At 42.0% G+C, this 20,826-nt stretch overlaps 1 protein-coding gene across 1 annotated transcript in view; it reads right to left on the minus strand.

The window, feature by feature from the left end:
* LOC132400102 (putative PIP5K1A and PSMD4-like protein) overlaps window positions 1–20,826 on the minus strand; it is a 155,967-nt gene that overhangs the window by 103,963 nt on the left and 31,178 nt on the right. The window contains exons 2-4 of the mRNA XM_059981177.1: window positions 13,965–13,996; window positions 11,265–11,348; window positions 7,253–7,383 (exon numbers count right to left, since the gene is read on the minus strand). Of these exons, the coding sequence (XP_059837160.1) occupies window positions 7,253–7,383; window positions 11,265–11,348; window positions 13,965–13,996 (247 nt within the window). The remainder of the gene's footprint in view (window positions 1–7,252; window positions 7,384–11,264; window positions 11,349–13,964; window positions 13,997–20,826) is intronic.

Below are 20,826 nucleotides of genomic sequence, written 5' to 3' on the forward strand. Positions count from 1 at the left end.
CAGGAAAATAAATCAACTTATAGGAAAATAATCACAGGGCTGCCATTCCCCAATTCTCCTTAATAACAAGTACAGTATACAGACATACTTTATTAATCCCGAGGGAAATTGGGTTTTGTTACAGTCGCACCAAGAATAGTGCAGAAATATAGCAATATAAAACCATAAATAATTAAGTAATAATAAGTAAATTACTCCAAGTGGAAATAAGTCCAGGACCAGCCTATTGGCTCAGGGTGTCTGACACTTCGAGGGAGGAGTTGTAAAGTTTGATGGCCACAGGCAGGAATGACTTCCTATGACACTCAGTGTTGCATCTCGGTGGAACGAATCTCTGGCTGAATGTACTCCTGTGCCTAACCAGTACATTATGAAGTGGATGGGAGACATTGTCCAAGATGGCATGCAACTTGGACAGCATCCTCTTTTCAGACATCACCGTCAGAGAGTCCAGTTCCACCCCCACAACATCACTGGCCTTATAAATGAGTTTGTTGATTCTGTTGGTGTCTGCTACCCTCAGGCTGCATACTGCTTTTTGTACTGTGAGATGAGCTATCAGAGGAAAGCCACAGTGGTCAGGTCTCTGTGGCACAGACAGGATAATCTGGGGTGTGACAAAGACTCTCAGGTGGCATGTTGCCTTCCAGGTTCTCGGTCAGAAATGTCTCAGATCAGGTCCACAGCATTCTTAAAGAGGAGTGTGAGCAACCTGAAGTAATGGTATATATAGTAATGACATACCTAGGAAAAGATACAAAGTATAGGAAATATAGGAAGCTAGGTGGGACACTGAAAAGCAGGACCTCAAGCATGGTAAACTCTGGATTGCTGCTTATGCCACACACCACTGAGGGCAAGAAAAGGGTGATTTGGCAGATAAATGCATGGCTGAGGAACAGGGACAGGGTTTCAGATTTCTGGATCATTGGGATCTCTTCTGGGGAAGGTACAACCTACACAAAAGGTAGTGGCCAGACCTGAACTTGAAGGGGATCAATATCCTTGTGGGCAGGTCTGCTAGAGTTGTTGGGATGGGTTTAAACTAGCTTGTCAAGGGGATAGAGCTAATGATAGGTCATAGGATGAGGCAGTTAGTGTACAGGTAGATGTGGCATGTAGAAGGATAAGCAATAAGAAGAGCAATCAATTAGACTGATCAAATGTGTTAAATGTGAGAAGTATCGAGAGCAAGAGCAATAACTTACAATCTTACGAACACTTGGTTGTCACAAGCGCAGAAATGCCTGCAGGATGTTGCAGAGTTTAGAAATTTCAAAAAGCACAGAGTGAGGTAAAAGAGGTGCGCAGTGTCATTGCTAATCAAGGCTAGTGTCCACTGATACAATGACAGGATCAGCGACCCACTGAGTCAGTGTGTGTGGATAGTCAGTGATCTATCCCCAGAAGATCAATCACTCTATTGGGGATATTCTATAGATACCCCCAAAAGTAGCAAAGACACTGAGGAACAGAACAGGAGACAGATTTTGTAAAGGTGAAAAACTAATAGGATTGTTGCGGTGGGTGATTGGGACATTTTCAGTGCAAAAGGTGGAATTTGTTAGGTCTGACCATGATGTATTCCTGACACAGAATGTGGGCAGAAAACCTGGTCAGGTGACAGATCTCTCAGTGGGTAAGTAATTCGGAGACAGTGACCACAACTCTCTGACCTTTACCATGGTCTTGGACAGGGATAAAAGTATGGAGAAGTATTTATTTAGAGGGGGGTGAATTATGATGCTGTTAGGCAGGAACTTGGGAGCATAAATTGGGAATGGAAATGTACAGTGGAAATGTAAAGGTTGTGTAGGGAACACTTACTGAGGGTCCTGGGTGGGATTGTCCTATTTAGGCAGGGAAAGGATGACGGAATCATGGTTGATGAGAGATGTGGAACATCTAGTTAAGATGAAGAAAGAAGTATGGTTAAGATTTAGGAAGCGAGGATCAAGAATCGAAATACCAGGAGCTGAAAAATGGATTTAGAGCTAGAAGAGGACATGGGAAGGCCTTGATGAGGACTAAGGAGAACCCCATTGTATTCTAAACATGTGAAGAACATCCTTCTCTCACCCTACCATCCCTGAATACCCCAAACTTCCCTTCACTTCAGACACTACCAACCTCCTTCCAATCCCAGCTCTCATTCATGCTGGGTCTTCACCAGCCCTCCGAACATTCTGTCCTCAGTGAGGGCCTCATCTTTGTCCCGTGCCCACACCTCAGTGTCTTCCGCGCCTGCAATGACACTGAGCCCTCAAATTTATTGGGTACATTTCCAACACCCCTTTCCCTTTTCTCAATCTCTGGAGACAGCTTATCTACTGATGTCTATTATAAATACACACTCTGACAGCTACCCACCCTGTTACTTGCAAAAATGCCAACCCCTTCTCTCAATTCCTCTGACTCCACTGCATATGCTCAGGATGAGGCTTCTCATTCCAGAATGATGTCGTCCTCCTTCTTCAAAGAAAGGAATTCCCTTCCTCCACCATCAATGCTGCCCTCAACTGCATCTTTTCCATTTCATGCACATCTGCTTTCACCCCATCGTCCTGCCACCTTACCAGATAGGGTTCCTCTTGACCTCACTTACCACCCCACCAACCTCCACGTCCAGTATGTAATTCTCCGCAACTTCTGCTATATCTAATGATATCCCACCACCAAGCACATCTTTTCCTCCCCCCCCCCCCACTTTCTGCTTTCCATTGGGATAGCTCCCTACACAACACCGTTGTCCATTCATCTCTCCCACTGATGTCCCTCCTGGTATACACCCTTGCAACTGGAACAAGTGCTACACTTGCCCCTACACCTCCTCCCTCACCACCATGGAGGGCCGCAAACAGTCCTTACAGGTTAGGCAACACTTCACCTGAAAATCTATTGGAGTTACATACTTGTGTCCGGTGCTTCCAGTGTGGTCTGTATATTGGAAAGACCAGACACTGAGCATCTATGCTAGAACAAGTGGGATCCCTTGGCCACCCATTTTCAGTTCTACTTCCCATTCCAATATGTCCATCCATGGCCCCTTCTACTGTCATGATGAGGCCACACTTGTGTTGGAGAAACACCACCTTATATTCCGCCCTGGTAGCTTCCAACCTGATGACATGGATGCTGATTTCTCGAACTTCCAGTAAAGGCCCCCCCCCGCCCCCCCACCATTTCCATCCCCTTTTCCCTCTCTCACTTTATCTCCTTGCCTGCCCAATTGCCTCCCTCTGGTGCTTGTTCCCCTTTTCTTTCTTCTATGGGTTCTGTCCTTTCCCATTAGACTCCTCCAGCCCTGTATCTCTTTCACCAATCAACTTCTCAGATCTTTACTTCACCCATCCAACCCCCAGTTTCACCCATCACCTTGTGTTTCTCCCTCCACTCGCCCCACCTTTAAATTCTACTCATCTGTTTTTCTGCAGTCCTGCTGAAGGGTCTCAACCCGAAATGTTGACTGTACTCTTTTCCATAGATGCTGCCTGGTCTGCTGAGCTCCTCCAGCAGTTTGTGGGTGAAGAACAGGGAGATGACTAGATTGTGGGTAGGACTGATAAGGGATAAAACAGGAAACATGTGCCTGCAAGTGAAGGACATTGAGGAGGTCCTAATGAATAACTTGCTTCAGTATTCTTGAGGAAGAGGGACATTGATGAATGTGAGGTCAGTGCAGAACAGGCTGATATGCTGGAACAAGCTGATGTTAAGTAAGTTGATGTGCTAAAACTTTTGAGAAATGTAAGTGAAGGAAGAGATTGCTGTGCCTTTGGCAATGATCTTTGTATACTCAATGGCCACAGGAATAATGACAGAGGATTGGAGGGTGGTAGATAGTATCAATTTGTTCAAGAAAGGGAGTAGGTATCATCCTGGAAATTATAGACCAGTACGCCTCATGTCAGTGGTGGTCAAACTATTGGAGAGGATTCTTAGATTTGATTTATGAGCACTTGGAGAAGCATAGTCTGATAAGGGATAGTCAACATGGCTTTGTGAGGGGCAGGTTGTGCTTCACAACCCTGAATGAATTTGAAGATGTGACAGAGCACAATGATGAAGGTACAAAAGTGAATGTGGTGTATATGGATTTTAGCAATGCATTTGACAAGGTTTCCCATGGTAGGCTCATCCAGAAAGTCAGGAAGCATGGGATCCAGGGAAACTTGCCTGTGTGGATTCAGAATTGGCTTGCACACAGAAGGCATACAGTGGAAGCAGATGGAGTGTTGTCACCCGGTGGTTAGTGATCAGTGGTGGTTCGTAGGGATCTGTTTGGGGACCCCTGCTCTTCGTGATGTTTATAAATGACTGCGATGAGGAAGTGGAAGAATGGGTTAGTAAGCTTGCAGATGACAAAGGTTGGTGGCGTTGTGAATAGTGCAGAAGGATTCAACAGAACACTGACAGGATGCAGAGTGTGGCTAAGAGGTGACAGATGGATTTCAATCCAGGGAAGTGTGAAGTGATTTACTTTGGAAGGTTGAACCTGAAAGCAGAATACAGGGATAATGGAAGGATTCTCAGCAGTGTGGAGGAATAGAGGGATTTTAGGGTTCATCAGTAAATCCTTCAAAGTTGCAATGCAAGTTGATAGGGTGGTTAAGAAGGCTATGGTACTTTCATGAGTCGGGGTGACTTGAGTTCAGGAGTTGCAAGGTAATGTTGTAGCTCCATGAAACCCTGGTTAGGCCATACTTAAATAATGTTTTCAGTTCTGGCTGCCTCAGTATAGGAAGGATATGGAAGCTTTTGAGGGTGGAAAAGAAGATTTACCAGGATGCCTGGAATAGAAAGCATTCATCAATAGGTTTCAATAGGTACATTTATTGTCAGAGAAATGTATACAATACATCCTGCATGTCGTATGAGGATAGGTTGAACTAGCTTTAGCCCCTCTCTTTGGAGAAGAAGGAGGATGAGATGTGATAGAAGTGTATAAGAGGCATAGATTGAGTGCATAGCCAGAGACTTTTTCCACAGATGGATATGGCTAATGCAAGGGGGTATAACATTGTGTTAGAAAACTACCTCTGACATCCCCCTATAATTTTCTCCAAGCAACTTAGGGTGCTAGGTATATGGAATGTGCTGCCAAGGGTGGTGGTAGAGGCAGATACACTTGGGACATTTAAGAGACTCTGAGATAGGTACATGGAGGGTTATGTGGGAGGGAAGGGTTTGATTGATCTTGGAGAAAGTTACAGGATCGGCACAATATCATGGGCCAAATGGCCTACACTCAAACCATTTCTATACATGAGAACATAAATTGGAAGAAGCCAGTCAGTTTTGAATATAAACAAGTGTAATTATGCTGATGATTTAAACAATAGCCACCGAGATGGAGGAACTGATTATGGAGGAGATGCAGAAACAAGGGCCATCAGTGTGAGAGACACACTTCCTTAGTATTGATTGCAACTTCCTTAATACAAAATGCTTTAGGACCAGGATTTATTTCAGATGTTTTGTTGGACAGTCCAACTACAGGTGAACATATTGAACACAGTAGCTTTGGGAAACGAGCTAGATGAGGACAGACCTCATAGTGCGTGAACATTTTGGGGACGTGACCACAACTCATGTTTTAAGACATTTATGAGCAAGGATAATATTGTATCTTGCAGGAAGGTACTGAACTGGAGCTGTGCAAATTATGAAAAAATGCAGGAACAAGTATGTGTTGATCAGGAGCAGCTTCTGTCAAACAGGCCCATACCTGACACAAGGAAGTTACTTAAGGCCAAGCTGATCGAAGTTCAGGATCTGCATGTTCAATAAGTAAGGAAAAGGATGGCAAAGTGAAGTAAACTTGGATGACCCAAGTAGTCCTACATTTAGTCAAGGGACCAAAAAAAAAGCATAGGCAAGATTCAGTAAGGTAAAAATCAGACTGGGCCCTTGTCGGATATAAAGATAGCAGGATTGTGCTGAGGCCGTCAATTCGGGAGGCCAAAAGGGCTTATGAAGTGTCCTCAGTGAATAGAATGAAGAATCCTATGGCAATTTATACTTACATTAAGAAAAGGGGGGGGGGGGGAATAATGAAGGAGAGGAGATGGATAAAGAAAGGTGCTTGGAATCACTGGAAGTAGCTGAGATGTTAAATGAGTACTTTGCATCTGTACTTCCCAAGAAGGATTTGGAGGTCCTCTGTAAGTATCAGTACTGGAACCTCAATTTTTTGTGATATAATCAATGATTTGGATGGAAATGTAGATATGTAGATTAACAAGTTTGTGGATGTGATCAAGACTGTAGTACACCAGGAATATAGAGCAGTTACAGATTTGGGCAGAGAAGTAGCAGATGGATTTAATTCAAGCAAGTGTGAGGAGATGCCTTTGGAATGTCAAAGGAGAAAGCATATCGTTAATAAAGGCTTCGTAATAGCACCGAGGTACAGAGGGGTCCTGGGGTTCAATAACTCACTGAAAGCGTTTTCACAAGTGGACAAGGTGGTAAAGAATGTGTATGATGGTAAGCATTCTATTGGTAGGAGTGTCAAGTGTACGAGCGAGACAGTCACGCCACAGCTACATAAAACTTTAACTACACCACTTTTGGGAGTAGTGTGTGCAGTTCTACTCACCCCATAGTAATTATGTGAAGGCTTTGGAGAAAGTGCAGAAGAGGTCTCCAGGATGCTGCCTGGATTAGAGGGTATGAACTGTGAGGAAAGTCGGCAACCCACTCCACTTCTTTAAATAAGTAAGTGGAGTGGGTTACCAGGGATAGTAGTGAAAGCATGCAGTTTGGTGGAGTTTCAGATGCTTTTAGACATATGAATATGAAGAGAATGGAGTGATATGGATGACACACTAGAGGATATTTAATATAAATTAGCACCAAGGTCAGCATAATACTGTGCTGCTGCTTGTCTGGTGATATACCTACTGCTCTAAGCTCCATTTGCTTCAGCACATAATCTAAATTATTCCACAGACTGTCAAGACTTCAATAGGTGAGGAAGGAGTCTGCAAGTATGAGTGGGAAAGGCACAAATACCCTCCCCGTTGGTCAATTTTTGCCGCTCCTCTGCTTTAAAGAATGAATCACAAATGTTTCTTCATTAAACACCAACTGTCTGGGTGACAAAGTGGATTCTTAGATAGTCAACTCCAAGGTATAACAGCCAAAAAAAAAATATTCAGTGGGCTTAATGTTTAAAGTGGTTTAATGATGAGAAATGTAGGTTAACAGGAAGAACAACTGAATTTGTAAACCTGTGACAGAATCTTACCCTGGGAAGAAGATGCTTTCCACTACATAGAAATCCTGCATAAGGACATCTCGCTCAGGCTTGGTACTGAGGCTTCCCACTGTGTGAGTAATCCCTAGCTGGATTGCACCTCTGAGGGCAGAGGAGGTGGTCTGAACAAAAAGCAAACATAGACAAGGTCACAAAATGAGACAGTAATTCAGGATGTGTCAAAAACATAGCCCTCCATAAATAGTTTGAAACTTCAAAGTACCAAAGCAGAGAACCTCAGTGGTCCCGGTTGTAAAAGAGGGGTTAAATAAAAGGTAGTAAGCAGAAAATGGAGTGCTCCAAACATCGCACTTTGCTATTAACTGAATCACAATCAACAAGTTGTCCAACTTCCCTGCTTCTTCCCAAAGCTATGCACATACTTTCCCCTCTTCCAACTCACAAGCTACTATTTTACCACACTTGTGCAGAAGGAGGAATGTTTGCAGGTGACTATAAAATGTTCAATTTCATTTACAACTCTTCAGCCTATACTTATACCACCTAGACCATCTTCAACAAGATTCTATTAACAGAAACACCTTCCTCTTCCCTCCATTTACAGCCTTTCAAAAAGGACTACTGCACTTGCGACTGCCTCGTCTACTCCTCCAATTCTTTTTCATGACAAGAGATGCAACAACTGTCGTCTCATCTCTTCCCTTCCAACCATCTGAAGAGCCGCCAAGGTGGCGCAGAAAAGTGGTGCTTTTTGCATGTTGTTCTGAAGTGAATCATCAAAGCGTTTGGGATGACTACAGCTACAGACTACTAAAACATTTGTTTAAGGTGAATCGGTCTCAGCAGATAGGGGACAGCAGACTCAGATCAAGAGAGCAGTTTCCCTTTAAGAAAAAGGAAATGCGGAAAGTATTGCAGAGCTCAGAACAGTGATCAGTAATCACAAAACTGTGCACCCTGATGCACTCCCAGTCATTGTGGGGGATTTCAATTAGGCCAGCTTGAAGAAATCTCTGACCAACTACCAACATATCAACTGTGGAATTAGAAAAGCATACACTTGACCACTGCCACACCACAATCAAGAACGCTCAAGGTGCCATTCCATGCCTGCACTTTTGGAGTAATAGTACAGCCAGGTGATTTGACTTGTCAGTGTACAGGTTGAAACGGAGGGCCACAGCACCAGTGGTGAGGGCCATGAATGTATGGTCCAAGGGAGGCAGAAGAGCGCTTACAGGACTTCTTTGAATCTGTGGAGTGTACAATATTCAGGGATTCAGGTTCAAATCTAAATTAATATAACATAGTTGTCACTGACTTCAAGATGTGTGGCTGGGTGTGTGCTTTCAAGAACATGCTAGAGATACCACAACCAGAAGCCGTGGATGAACCAGGAGATTTGCAGTTTGCTGAGAGCAAGATCTGTGGTATTCAAGACCGATGATCAGGGCTCAACAGCTAGTCCAGGCATGACCTACGGAAGGTTATTTTAAGGTTGAAAAATCAATTCCGATTGAGGTCACAGATGGAATTGGATGTGTGTCAGCACTGGCTGGGTTTGCAGGCCATTACTTTTTACAAGGTGAAACTTATCATAGATGTGATGGGACTCTCCCAGATGAGATCAATGCTCCTTCTAATTTGTAATGACAAGTGTGCACAAAAATCTTGTGCTGTGCAATTTTTTTGCCCAGAGACAAAGTGTGCACTGAATAATTTCTTCAATAAAAGCCGTATAAATAAGCCAGTTCTAAAATCTGCAGACAAATGATCACAAACTCCACATTGTGAATGTGTACATTAGTGAAATTTACTTAACATGTCAATGAGGCAGAGGGTGACAATCTTTTGCATGCAGTTTATATTCCTTTGTGATCTAGTAGCAAAAGATGTGCACACACACAGCCTTAAGAGGGAACATTGGAAAGATCCACAGCTTTTACACATGCTTTGAAAGGGAAAATAAAACTGTGCCTCTGTGAATCCCTGTAGCCTCTGGGGACCCTGTGTTATCGGTCTCAGAGGCCAACATCACAACACATTTCAAGAGGGTGCCAGGCCCTGATGGTGTACCTGGTAGGGTATCAAAATACTGCGCCAATCAATTGGCAAAAGTGTTCAAGGACATATTCAATCTCTCACAGCTACATTAGAGTTCATAGATTCCCACCTGCTTCAAAAGGGCATCAGTCATACCAGTACGCAAAGCAGGGCGAGCTGCCTCAACAATTATTGCCTGGCTGCATTCACAAGTGCTTTGTCCTGTAATTAGACTAGTATATGGATTAGTAATGGACAGAAGTACCTTCTGCCTAAGCAAGGATCCAGACCCACTGCAATTTGTCTACCACCCCAATAGGTCTACAGCACGTGCAATCTCATTGGCTCTCCACTTGGACAATAGTAATACCAACTTCAGGCTGCTGTTTACTGTTACAGTTCAGCATTCAACACCATCAGGCCCACAGTATTGATCAAACTTCAAAACCTGGACCTTTGTACCTCCTTTTGCAATTGAATCCTTGATTTCCTCATCATGAGACCACAGTCAGGGCAAATAGGAAATAACATCTCTTTTTCGCTGGCAATCAACACTGGCGCACCTCAAAAATACCTACTTAGCCCACCATCTACAACCATTGGGTCCCATGGCACTGCAGCAGTTAAGGCTATTACAGCAAAGGGCGCTGCAAAATTCAGTTCCAGTGCTGCCCGTAAGGAACTTGTACGTTCTCTCTGTGAACTGCATGGGTTTCCTCCCAAAGCCCAAAGATGTACTGGTTAGTAGGTCACTGTAAATTGTCGTGTGATTAGGCACCGTGGTCAAGAGGAACATTGTTGTGTTTGATCGCATATACGTAGTCAGATGGCAGTAAATTTGAAGTTAATGTAATTTATAGATTTTTATGTATAGCAATGTACAACTGCAAAATAAAATTCACACCATACAGTACTGTGCAAAAGCGTTAGGCACAGTAAAAAAAATTCTGTAAAGTGAAGATCCTTTAAAAAATAATGAAAAGTTTCTAATTATCAAAAAAATTACTATAAAGAGCAGTAAACTATAAAAAACTAAATCAAATCATATTTGGTGTGACCGCCTTTGCCTTTAAAACCATTCTCTCAATACACTGTCATGCAGTTTCATCAGAAAATTGGTAGGCTGTTCCAAACGGAGAACTTGCCACAGTTCTTCTGCTGACTTTGCTTGCTCTGACTCTCCAGATAATCCAAGACAGCACCAATGATGCTGGGCTCTGGGATCAGGGCTCTGAAGGCCATGCCGTCTGAAACTGTATAAAAGATCTAGGGTGCTCAAGACTTTTGCACAGTGCTGTATGTCAGTGACATTAAATCTGATTCTTATTCTGACCCTACAGCTTTCCCAATTGAATACTTTTTCTCTGGATGAGTGCAGTGTGAACAACTTACAAAAATCTGAACAGCAGTATCAATGACTTCATAACATTCATTCACTCCACTACTATTTCACAACAGCTGCCACATGTAACATCAACAAAAGGCACCATAACTATTTACCCAAACTACTCCAACAATACTCCAAACCTTCATACTCGACCACCAAGAGCAGGGGCTTCACCCCTGTAGGTTCTTAAGTTGTACATCGCCACAACTTGGAAACACTGTTTTGGTCCTTCGTTGTCACAGGGTCTAAATTCTCAAACTCCAACATCACTGTGATGCATGCTCACCAGAATGACAACAGATATTCAAGGCAGCGCAATAAAAAATGGCTTTGTTAGCAATACCCAACTTTTAAAAGAATGAATCAAAATCTAAAAGCTGAATTCCACAACCCAAGTCAGAAAATGTGCCAGGTAGAAAGGGGAGAATTTTCTTTAGTAAAATGGGTGACACAAATGCTGGAAATCTTGTCAGATGTGTTTCCTAAGGAAGGACAGATAATGGCAATCATGTTAACAGGCACCAGTACAATGAATAAAGACTGATCTTTTGATGGCCACATCTACTCCTGCCTTCCTTGGCTCAGAGAGGTCACAGAATCATTGCCACTCACCTTCTTGTATGTAGTTTCACCAGTAGAATCCACTCCTCGGTGACCTATCTTTTTCAACTGCATGCTATGGGAAGAGCCAGCCATCTGTAAACAGGAGATAAGCAACTGAAGGTCACCTCTCGGGCTTTGTGGACATTTATTTCACAGAACGCAGAACAGACTAGCGCCAAATGGCCCAATTCTGCTCCTACGTCTTATGTTCTTATTAAGACAAAAGCTACAAATCCAGATGCCAGAAATTGCAAGTTCATTCAACATGTTACTACCACTACTGGGAAGTCACTCTCTACTTAGCTAGACTTGTTAAAACAAGAATCTCATCAATGAGGTCATTCATTCAGGTTCGCTGATCTGAGTGGAAATGGCAACAACCTGCAGTGGTTTTGGAGCTTTAAGCAGCAGCCAATCAGCATTCAGGATTGGTTAGCAAGAGCAAATTAAAGTAAGGTAGGGGCAAGCAGAGCGGCCCATCGGAGTGGAGATTTTGCAGCATTAGTTCTTTAAGGCTTCAGTCAGAGAATGCCAAAGAACAGCAGGTAGGGTCTTTCCCCTATTTTTTTCCGATTTTTCCATATTTTTTTCCGATCCCAATCCGCAGTAACCTATGCACATTCTCCTGTATACTTTAAATCATCTCTAGATTACTTATAATATCTAATACAATGTAAATGCTATGTAAATAGTTGTTATACTGTATTGCTCAGGGAGTAATGACAAGAAAAAAATGTCTGTATATGCTCAAACAACAAGCGCTGCAGAGAGAACTTCCGGGTTTCCCCGATCCGCGGTTGGTTGAATCCATGCATGAAGAACCCGCGGATAAGTAGGGCCGACTGTACAAGGCCTGATTCTGGATAGTTGGCATGGCTTCGTGCATGATAGGTTATGTCTAACCAGAAAGTTATCAGGAAAGTGGATGAAGTCAAGGCAGTAGATATTGTCTACATGGACTTTAACAAGGAATTTGACTAGGTCCCACATAGGAGGTTGTTCAAGAATGTCCAATGTCAAGAATGGCAATCAAGATGAGGTAGTAAACTGGATTATACACTGGCTTAGTGTTAGAAGCTACAGCGTGGTAGTAGATGGTTGCTTCTCTGACTGGAGGCCTGCAACTAGTGGAGTGCTGCAGGGATCAGTGCTGGGTCCATTGTTGTTTGTCATCTATATTAATTATCTGGATTACAATGCAGTTAACTGGATCAGCCAATTTGAGGATCACACCAAGGCTGATGGTGTAGTGGACAGCTAGGAAGACTATCAGAGCTTGCTGCAGGATCTGGACTAGCTGGAAAGATAGGCTGAAAAATGGCAAATGGAATTTAATGCAGAAAAGTACAAGGTGTTGTAGAACAACCATATCTGGGAAAACAGGTCCATGATTCATTGAATGCAATGTCACAGCTAGACGGGGCCGTAAAGAAAGCTTTGGCACAGCGGCCTTCATAAATTAAAGTATTGAATACAGGAAATACAATGTTATGTTGTATTTGTACAAGACACTGGTGAGGCCTAATGTGGAGCATTGTGTGCAATTTTGGTCACCTTCCTATAAGAAAGTTGTAAACAAGGCTGAAAGAGTACAAAGAAAATTTACAAGGATGTTGCCAGGTCTGGAGGACCTGAGTTATAAAAAAAGATTGAATAGGTTAGGACTTTCTTCCTTAGAATAAGACTGAAAGGAGATTTGATAGAGGTATACAAAATTATGAGGGGTGTAGATAGGGAAAATGCAACCAGGCTTTTTCCATTGTGAAAGGTGAAAAGTTTAGGGGGAAATGAGGGAAACTTCTTCACTCAGAGGGTGGTGTGGTGCAAGCTCTCGATCTCCATAAATCTATTAATTTGTGTTTAATGAATTAAATGACCAAGTTTTCAGAGCTCTCTAGAGCAGTCAGGAAAAGGAGAATTCAATTCTCCAAAGATTCACTAGCATTGGCTTTAGTATCAACAGATCACAAACAAGAGAAAATCTGCAGATCCTAGAAATCAAAGATCACACACAAAATGTTGTAGGAACTCAGCAGGCCAGGCAGCATCTATGAAAAAAAGTACTGTTGACATTTTGGGCCAAGACTTCTCAGCAGGACAGTTTCAAGAAATTTCTCCTCACTCAGTCCTAAATGGCTAAGCCTTCATATGTTGAGACTGGAAGCCAACGCTAGACGGTTCCACTGAGGGGGTAATATTTCCCTGCACCACACTTATCAAACCCCTGTAGCATTTTGAGGTTCAATGATTGTGCCGTGGGTTCAGCCAGACCACTTGCTCGCTCAAGGCTGTGACCATTAGACCATCATCACATCTGGGCTAGGAAAAGAGAGTGGGGAAAGGGGAGCTTCATAATGGAGAATGAGGATTCTGATCCTCAGATGGGCTATATATCCCAACACTAGGGGAAAACAGAATCAACCTCTTCCAATAAACGCAATGTTGCAGTCATTTGGTCCAATGCCGACACGCCAAATTGTGAGCAATAGTGAAATGGTCAACAACTCCATAGAATGCACAATAAATACTTGACAGCCACATTTCAAAGAATAAATAACTACAAAGCCCCAAGAGAGGAAGCGAATTACAGCAAAGCCTTGGACAATATGCTTCCATTTGAAGGCTACACCCATGCCTTGGCTGTCCAACACAAGAACAATTAGCCAATAGATTACATTAAACAATTCCACACTATCAGATTTCACATACCTCAGAAGATGGTGTCCTTCTGGAAGTTAAACCTGCAAAGGAGAAAAAAAACAATCAGTACACCGATCTGATGGCTTGCCTAGAAAGGAATTATTTGCAGATTATTGCAATATCGTTTAAAGTCCTTGTACATCCCAGCAAAGACTGATTGCCAATTTACTTAGCATGCACAAAGCAGTCAACTACTTCTCCAGTGCGAGAGACATATTGCTCGACGGCAACATACAACTACAAACAGGACTTCACTGAATTAAAGATTCAGATCATAGACTTGATCTGCGTATATCCTAGGAGCTTCAAAGTCAGTGCTAAGGGGTATTCTGGTCTCCGGGTCCCTGCAACCAACCAACCTTCACTTTCTCGCTCACCAAAAGACACCTGGAAAATACGATGGAGGTTAGCTGGGGGAGGTGTGGAGGGAAACAAGGAACAGAAGCAGTGAATACAATGGTGTTTTCATAAAAACGAAAGTGGAGTATATGCAGAACAAAACTCAATTATTATTGTTTAAGTGCAGACATAGCTGCATACAGCAATGCACTGAATAAATCTGCACTATTTTAAACAATGTCCAAGATAGGGGCAGATGCACTATAAACTAGAGGTTCAAAAACCTGTTTGATTATTATACTTTACACTGGAACCTAAATTCAACTCAGCGAACAGACTGCAGGGGTAGAGGGACTTATCAACTTACAGTGCAATTTACATTTAGCCTTATAATGTAAGGGTTTTTTCCTATCTCTTTAATTTTTAAGGATGCAAATCCCATGCTTAATCTTAGTGGCAGAATTGGTAGGAGTTATATGACAAGACTTATTTCATGTCTTGGTTCCACTGACCCGATAATAAGATCAAATTTCAGCATGGTGATCCGAGATTTATAAATAAAATTAACTAAACAAAACCAGAATGAGAAACTAAACCTACTAAAAGCGAAACTCCCAATACATCAGAGAACCCATTTCATAAATATCTTTCCAGGCAAAAAATTCAGTTTCTAACCCAATTTGAGGATACATGCAATTTCTAACAGTCGGGCAAATTCTTCAGTTCAATAAATTAATAATGGAAAATAATTGCTATGAACCTAGGAAGGCCCAGACCCTGAGAAGGAATACAGAATACAAACAATCTGGATCCTGACACTGGCTGTGAAATAAATTGCCTTCCAAGTAAATTCTTATTTAATATGCATTTAAATTGCATCACTGAACTGAAGCATTAAATTCAACTCCATACGTTAATTACATCTGAATATGATTAATCCAGGTTAATTACTGCTGGCCATGTGCTGATAATCAATTAGGCAACAATGTTAATGACATGAAACAACGCAAGCAGGAAATAAGCTACAATTTTAGAGGAACATGGTCCCTTCACATCTCTGCTCAAATTTTCTTAGCTTTGTGACAAGTGTGACATATTTGAATGGATCTTTATCACTTTCCAGGCAGTCTAGATATACAAGGACGAAGATTCAGTAGTGTACTAGACAACGGGGTGACCCATTGAGGAACCCTTTCAGATAAGGGTAGTGCAGTTTGATGTGACCAGAATGAACATTTAATTTTCCTGAATGCTATTAGTATCACTTTGCTTTGGAAATTGAAGAAAACAACAGTTTATTAAAGAAGAATGATGTGTAGCAAGGCAAATATAACTCCTCCTCGTTTAAAGGAGGACACTTTTGATGACATCATTTTTGATTGATCTGCCACCTTTGTGCCTCTCGTTGTCATTCTGGAGACGTGCAGTCCTTTCATCCGCCGTCTCTTCATCTCTTCTGCTGTTTGTTCTTTGTCTCTGATCCTGGAGAAGTGCATTTCTCAGCTCCTTTGTCTCTTCCTCTCTCCTCCTTCTGTGCCTATTGTTGTCATTCTGGAGACACACCACCCGTGCATCCCCCATCTCTTCTGCTGTTTGTTGTTTGTCTCTTACAGCTATTTTTGGGACTATTTCATTGGAAGCAGGATATATTCCTGCTTCCGCTCAGCTGATGATAGCTTTTTCAAGCTTATTGGCCAGGAAAGTCATTTTACTTAAATGGAAAGACCCTAACCCTCCTACCACCTTTTATTGGCTTTCCTCTATCATGTCCTGTTTAAGTCTAGAGAAAATAAGTCGTCGGACATTGGATACATCCTTTAAATTTGAAGAAATCTGGTGACCTTTTATTCAATATTTTATATGATCTGGCTTTTGGACTGATTCTCTTCCAGCTATTTTCTCAGAACCTTGGATTTGATCAGAGAGGGTTTTTCTCTCCTGAGGGTTTTTCTCTCAGGATGAACTGCCCAGTCCTTTTTTTTTCCTGTTTGGAATAGTTTCCCCCCCCCCGCTTTTCTTTTATATATAAAAAAAATTCTAATAGTCCTTCCTTTATTTATAAATTGTTAAGAGGAGAATTATACATTCTATATCAAATTTGTACTTTGTAGATCAACACTATGTGTGATTCTGGTATTGTTTATTTTACCTACTGTATGTACTGCTATTGACATATATACCACAGGTATTCTCTAAAAAGTTTGAAAAAAGTAAAAAGTTGTTTGTCTCTGATCTTGGAGACGTGCATGCCTCTCCTCCTCTGTCTCTTCTTCTCTCATCTTTTTTGTCCTGACTCTTTGATCCTGATCGTGCGGCCCTGGCCTCATCCGATTCTTGTTCTCTCCCTCTCCTTGCTGCTTCCCGACAACGTGTGGCGTCATCTCTTGACCATAATGTCCACCTTCTCTTTCCACACTGCATGATTACAAACCCCATTTCCAGAAAAGTTGGGATATTTTCCAAAATGCAATAAAAACAAAAATCTGTGATATTTTAATTCACGTGAACCTTTATTTAACTGACAAAAGTACAATGAAAAGATTTTCAATAGTTTTACTGACCAACTTAATTGTATTTTGTAAATATACACAAATTTAGAATTTGATGGCTGCAACATACTAAACAAAAGTTGAGACAGAGTTAAAATAAGATTGAAAAGTGCACAGAATATTCAAGTAACACCGGTTTGGAAGACTCCACATTAAGCAGGCTAATTGGTAGCAGGTGAGATATCATGACTGGGTATAAAAGTAGCGTCCATCAAAGGCTCAGTCTTTCCAAGCAAGGATGGGTCGTGGCTCACCCCTGTGTGCCAAAATTCGTGAGAGAATTGTTAGTCAGTTCAAAAGGAACATTGCCCAATGCATGATTGCAGAGAATTTAGGTCTTTCAACATCTACAGTACATAATATTGTGAAAAGATTCAGAGACATCTCAGCGCGTAAAGGGCAAGGTCAGAAACCACTGTTGAATGCACGTGATCTTCGAGCCCTCAGGCGGCACTGCATAAGAAACCGTCATGCTTCTGTGACAATTCTAGTCACCTGGGCTCGGGAGTACTTCAGAAAACCATTGTCACTTAACACAGTCCATTGCTGCATCCAGAAATGCAACTTGAAACTGTATTACGCAAGGAGGAAGCCATACATCAACTCCATGCAGAAACGCCGGCGAGTTCTCTGGGCCTGAGCTCATCTCAGATGGACTAAAAGACTGTGGAACCATGTGCTGTGGTCAGATGAGTCCACATTTCAGATAGTTTTCAGAAAAAACTTGTGTCGAGTTCTCCATGCCAAAGATGAAAACGACCATCCTGATTGTTATCAGCGAAAGGTGAAAAAGCCAGCATCTGTGATGGTATGGGGGTGCATCAGTGCCCATGGCATAGGTGAGTTGTATGTATGTGAAGGTACCATTGACTCTGAGGCATATATTAGGATTTTAGAGAGACATATGTTGCCATCAAGGCGACGTCTCTTCCCGGGATGTCCATGCTTATTTCTGCAGGACAATGCCAGACCACATTTTGCACGGGCTGCAACAGCGTGGCTTTGTAGACACAGAGTGCGTGTGCTTGACTGGCCTGATGCCAGTTCAGATCTATCTCCTATTGAAAATGTATGGCACATCATGAAGAGGAGAATCAGACAACGGAGACCATGGGCTGTTGGGCAGCTGAAGTCTTATATCAAGCAAGAATGGACAAAATTTCCAATTGCAAATCTACTACAATTAGCTTCCTCAGTTCTAAAACGATTAAAAAGTGTTATTAAAAGGAAAGGTGATGTAACACAATGGTAAACATGCCTCTGTCCCAACTTTTGTTGAGTGTGTTGCAGCCATCAAATTCTAAATTTGTGTATATTTACAAAATACAATTAAATTGGTCAGTAAAACTATTGAAAATCTTTTCTTTGTACTTTTGTCAGTTAAATAAAGATTCACGTGAATTAACATATCACAGGTTTTTTGTTTTTATTACATTTTGGAAAATATCCCAACTTTTCTGGAAATGGGGTTTGTAGGCTGACCATATTTTTTTTACCCTAATGCTGGATAGAAGATACAAGGCCTCCATGATGCCGATTATTCTTGATGTGGTTGGCACTCTCCTAAATGGACGTGATATAGTCACGGTTGCCCTTTGACTGCAGCAAAGGGTTTGATGGGTGCCTGGAAGTACATCATTACAATAAGATTTAATTATCTCTTATTGATGCGTGGCAGTTAGATCTGTCCCAATCCTGCACATGCTGATGGTGCTTAGCAGAATGTGACCACTCGAAATAGAGCTGCCCTCCCCTTTCGCTCCAGTTGATGTCACTGGTGTGAGCATCGTGAGTTGTTTCTGAGGCTGCCCGTGCGCATACATTGCGGTGTCACGTTGCGGTTTCCATCATAGTGGACATCGGCTCTCGGGTGAAAGTGGGGCTGTTGATGTTGGCAAGCGTGCAATTTTATACATATAACCCCAAACTTTGCCTGCATTCTGTAAGTTAGCGTATTGATTTAGCCAAAAATAGTGCTGTTGTAATGCACCGTTTGTGCTAATTGGAGGTCACAAACAGACAGAGCATGAGATTTTAGTAGTATATAGATTGTGTTTTTATCTGGTATAAGATCACATTTGCCCTTTCGTGACAATCATTGGACACAATATATAGTGAAAATTAGTATTCTGGTGTTGGATGGGTTGCCAAGTGGGCTATCAGGCTGCAGATAACTGAATGGAATACAAGGTGCTGTTTTTCTGGACTCTTTTGCCTGGATGGTCTATAGCACGGACATTAATTTCTCCTGCTCCACCCATTTCTTCTACAGTGACTTCAGCACCCCCCCCCTCCATTTCCTGGTTCTTTCCCTTTCATCACCCCATTCTGTTTGTCCCTCTCCCTTGCATTCCTCCCACTGCGCCCATTTGTCCTTTCTACATCCTTCACTTGATTCCACATTCCATTTTTTCCCCTATCAGATTCCTTATATTGAGTTGTCAATTCCTCCTAACACAACTTTTGGTGTGACTTCCCTCATCCATCTGATTATACCTCCACACAAGAATCCATCTACTGCTTGCCAGCAGTATCTCCTTTCCATCTTTTGATCCCAAAAAAAAAGAGTCTTGACTCAAAATGCCCACGACCCATTTCTTGCTACAGATGTTTCCTGACCTACTGGGTTCCTCCAGCATCTTGCCAGTTACTCCAGATTCAGCATCAGCAGACATTTGTGCCTGTTTTAGAATAGTTGAGAGGAAGAAGCAACAGTTCTACCCACAAGTTAAAGTCTTAAATTGAGGAGGAATTTATTTAGCCAGAAGGCGGTGAATTTGTGGAATTCTCTCTCACAGACAGCTGTGGAGGCCAAGTCATTGGGTACATTTAAGGCAGAGGCTGATGGGTTCTTGTTTAGCAAGGGTGTCAATGGTTACAAAAGGTGGCAGGAGAATGGGGTTGAGAAGGATAATAAATCAACCATGACAGATTAATGGAGTAAATTCAATGGGCCTAATGGCCTAATTCTGCTCCTATGTCTTATGGTCTTAAATTGGGTCAAGGCTATTCCTGAAGGCATCAGACAGAAATTTGCAAAATTTGACTGGGTAACACTGTTTGGAGTAAAGAGACAATTGGCAAGTGGGAGACACAAGATTGAAAGTTGAGAGATTTAGGAAGCAAATTCCTGTCAGTGACAGCAAAGGATAGCAGGACAATCTATTTGATCAGGGATATTAGGGCTCTTGGTATTAAAAAATTAGGCATATTTTGGGTATAACCAGCTGGAATCAAGAAACTTCCTCGATTACAAGAGATGCAGGAGGGCATTTGAGGGAAACTGGGAAGTCAAAAATACACAAGACATCTGTGGCAGACAGGGTAAAGAAGAATCCCAAGAGATTTTGTAACTATTATGAGGGAAAGGGAGAGAACACGTCCCTTAAGGATCAACATGATCATCTATGTGAGGAGCCACACAAGGACAAGGTCTTAACATATTTTTATTTTTGCGTGTGTATTTGATACACAGAAGATTACTGAAACTAAGGAATTGAGAATATGGATACCAAAGAACTGGAACAGATCCACATTATAACACAGATGGCAGTCCTGGCAATCATAAGGCATAGCAAGATGGATAAATCTGAAGGGCCTGGCAGAGATTTAAAAAAAAATCATTTGGCACAGACATGTAGGTAGTTGCAGATGACACCAAAACTAATAATATAGTGGATGATTAAAGTTATTTAAGATTATAACAGATCTGGATCAACTGGGAAAGTGGGCCAAGATAGAAAATGGAGGCATAGATAAGGCAGATGATAAGTCATTCCTCCAGGATAGAGGAAGCCAAAACAGAGGCAAAGATTTAGGGTTTGAAGTGCAACTTCTGCACTCAGAGAACAGTGAGCATATGGAATGAGGTAGGTATATTAGTGTTATTTAAGTAACACTTGGCTACATGGGGTTGGGGGGTGGCTTAGAGGGATATGGGCCAAAAGCAGGAAATTGGGACTCGCTGAGTGAGCATTGTGACT

The sequence above is a fragment of the Hypanus sabinus genome, chromosome 9 (assembly GCF_030144855.1).
Source record: "Hypanus sabinus isolate sHypSab1 chromosome 9, sHypSab1.hap1, whole genome shotgun sequence".
In the NCBI taxonomy this organism is placed as follows: domain Eukaryota; kingdom Metazoa; phylum Chordata; class Chondrichthyes; order Myliobatiformes; family Dasyatidae; genus Hypanus; species Hypanus sabinus.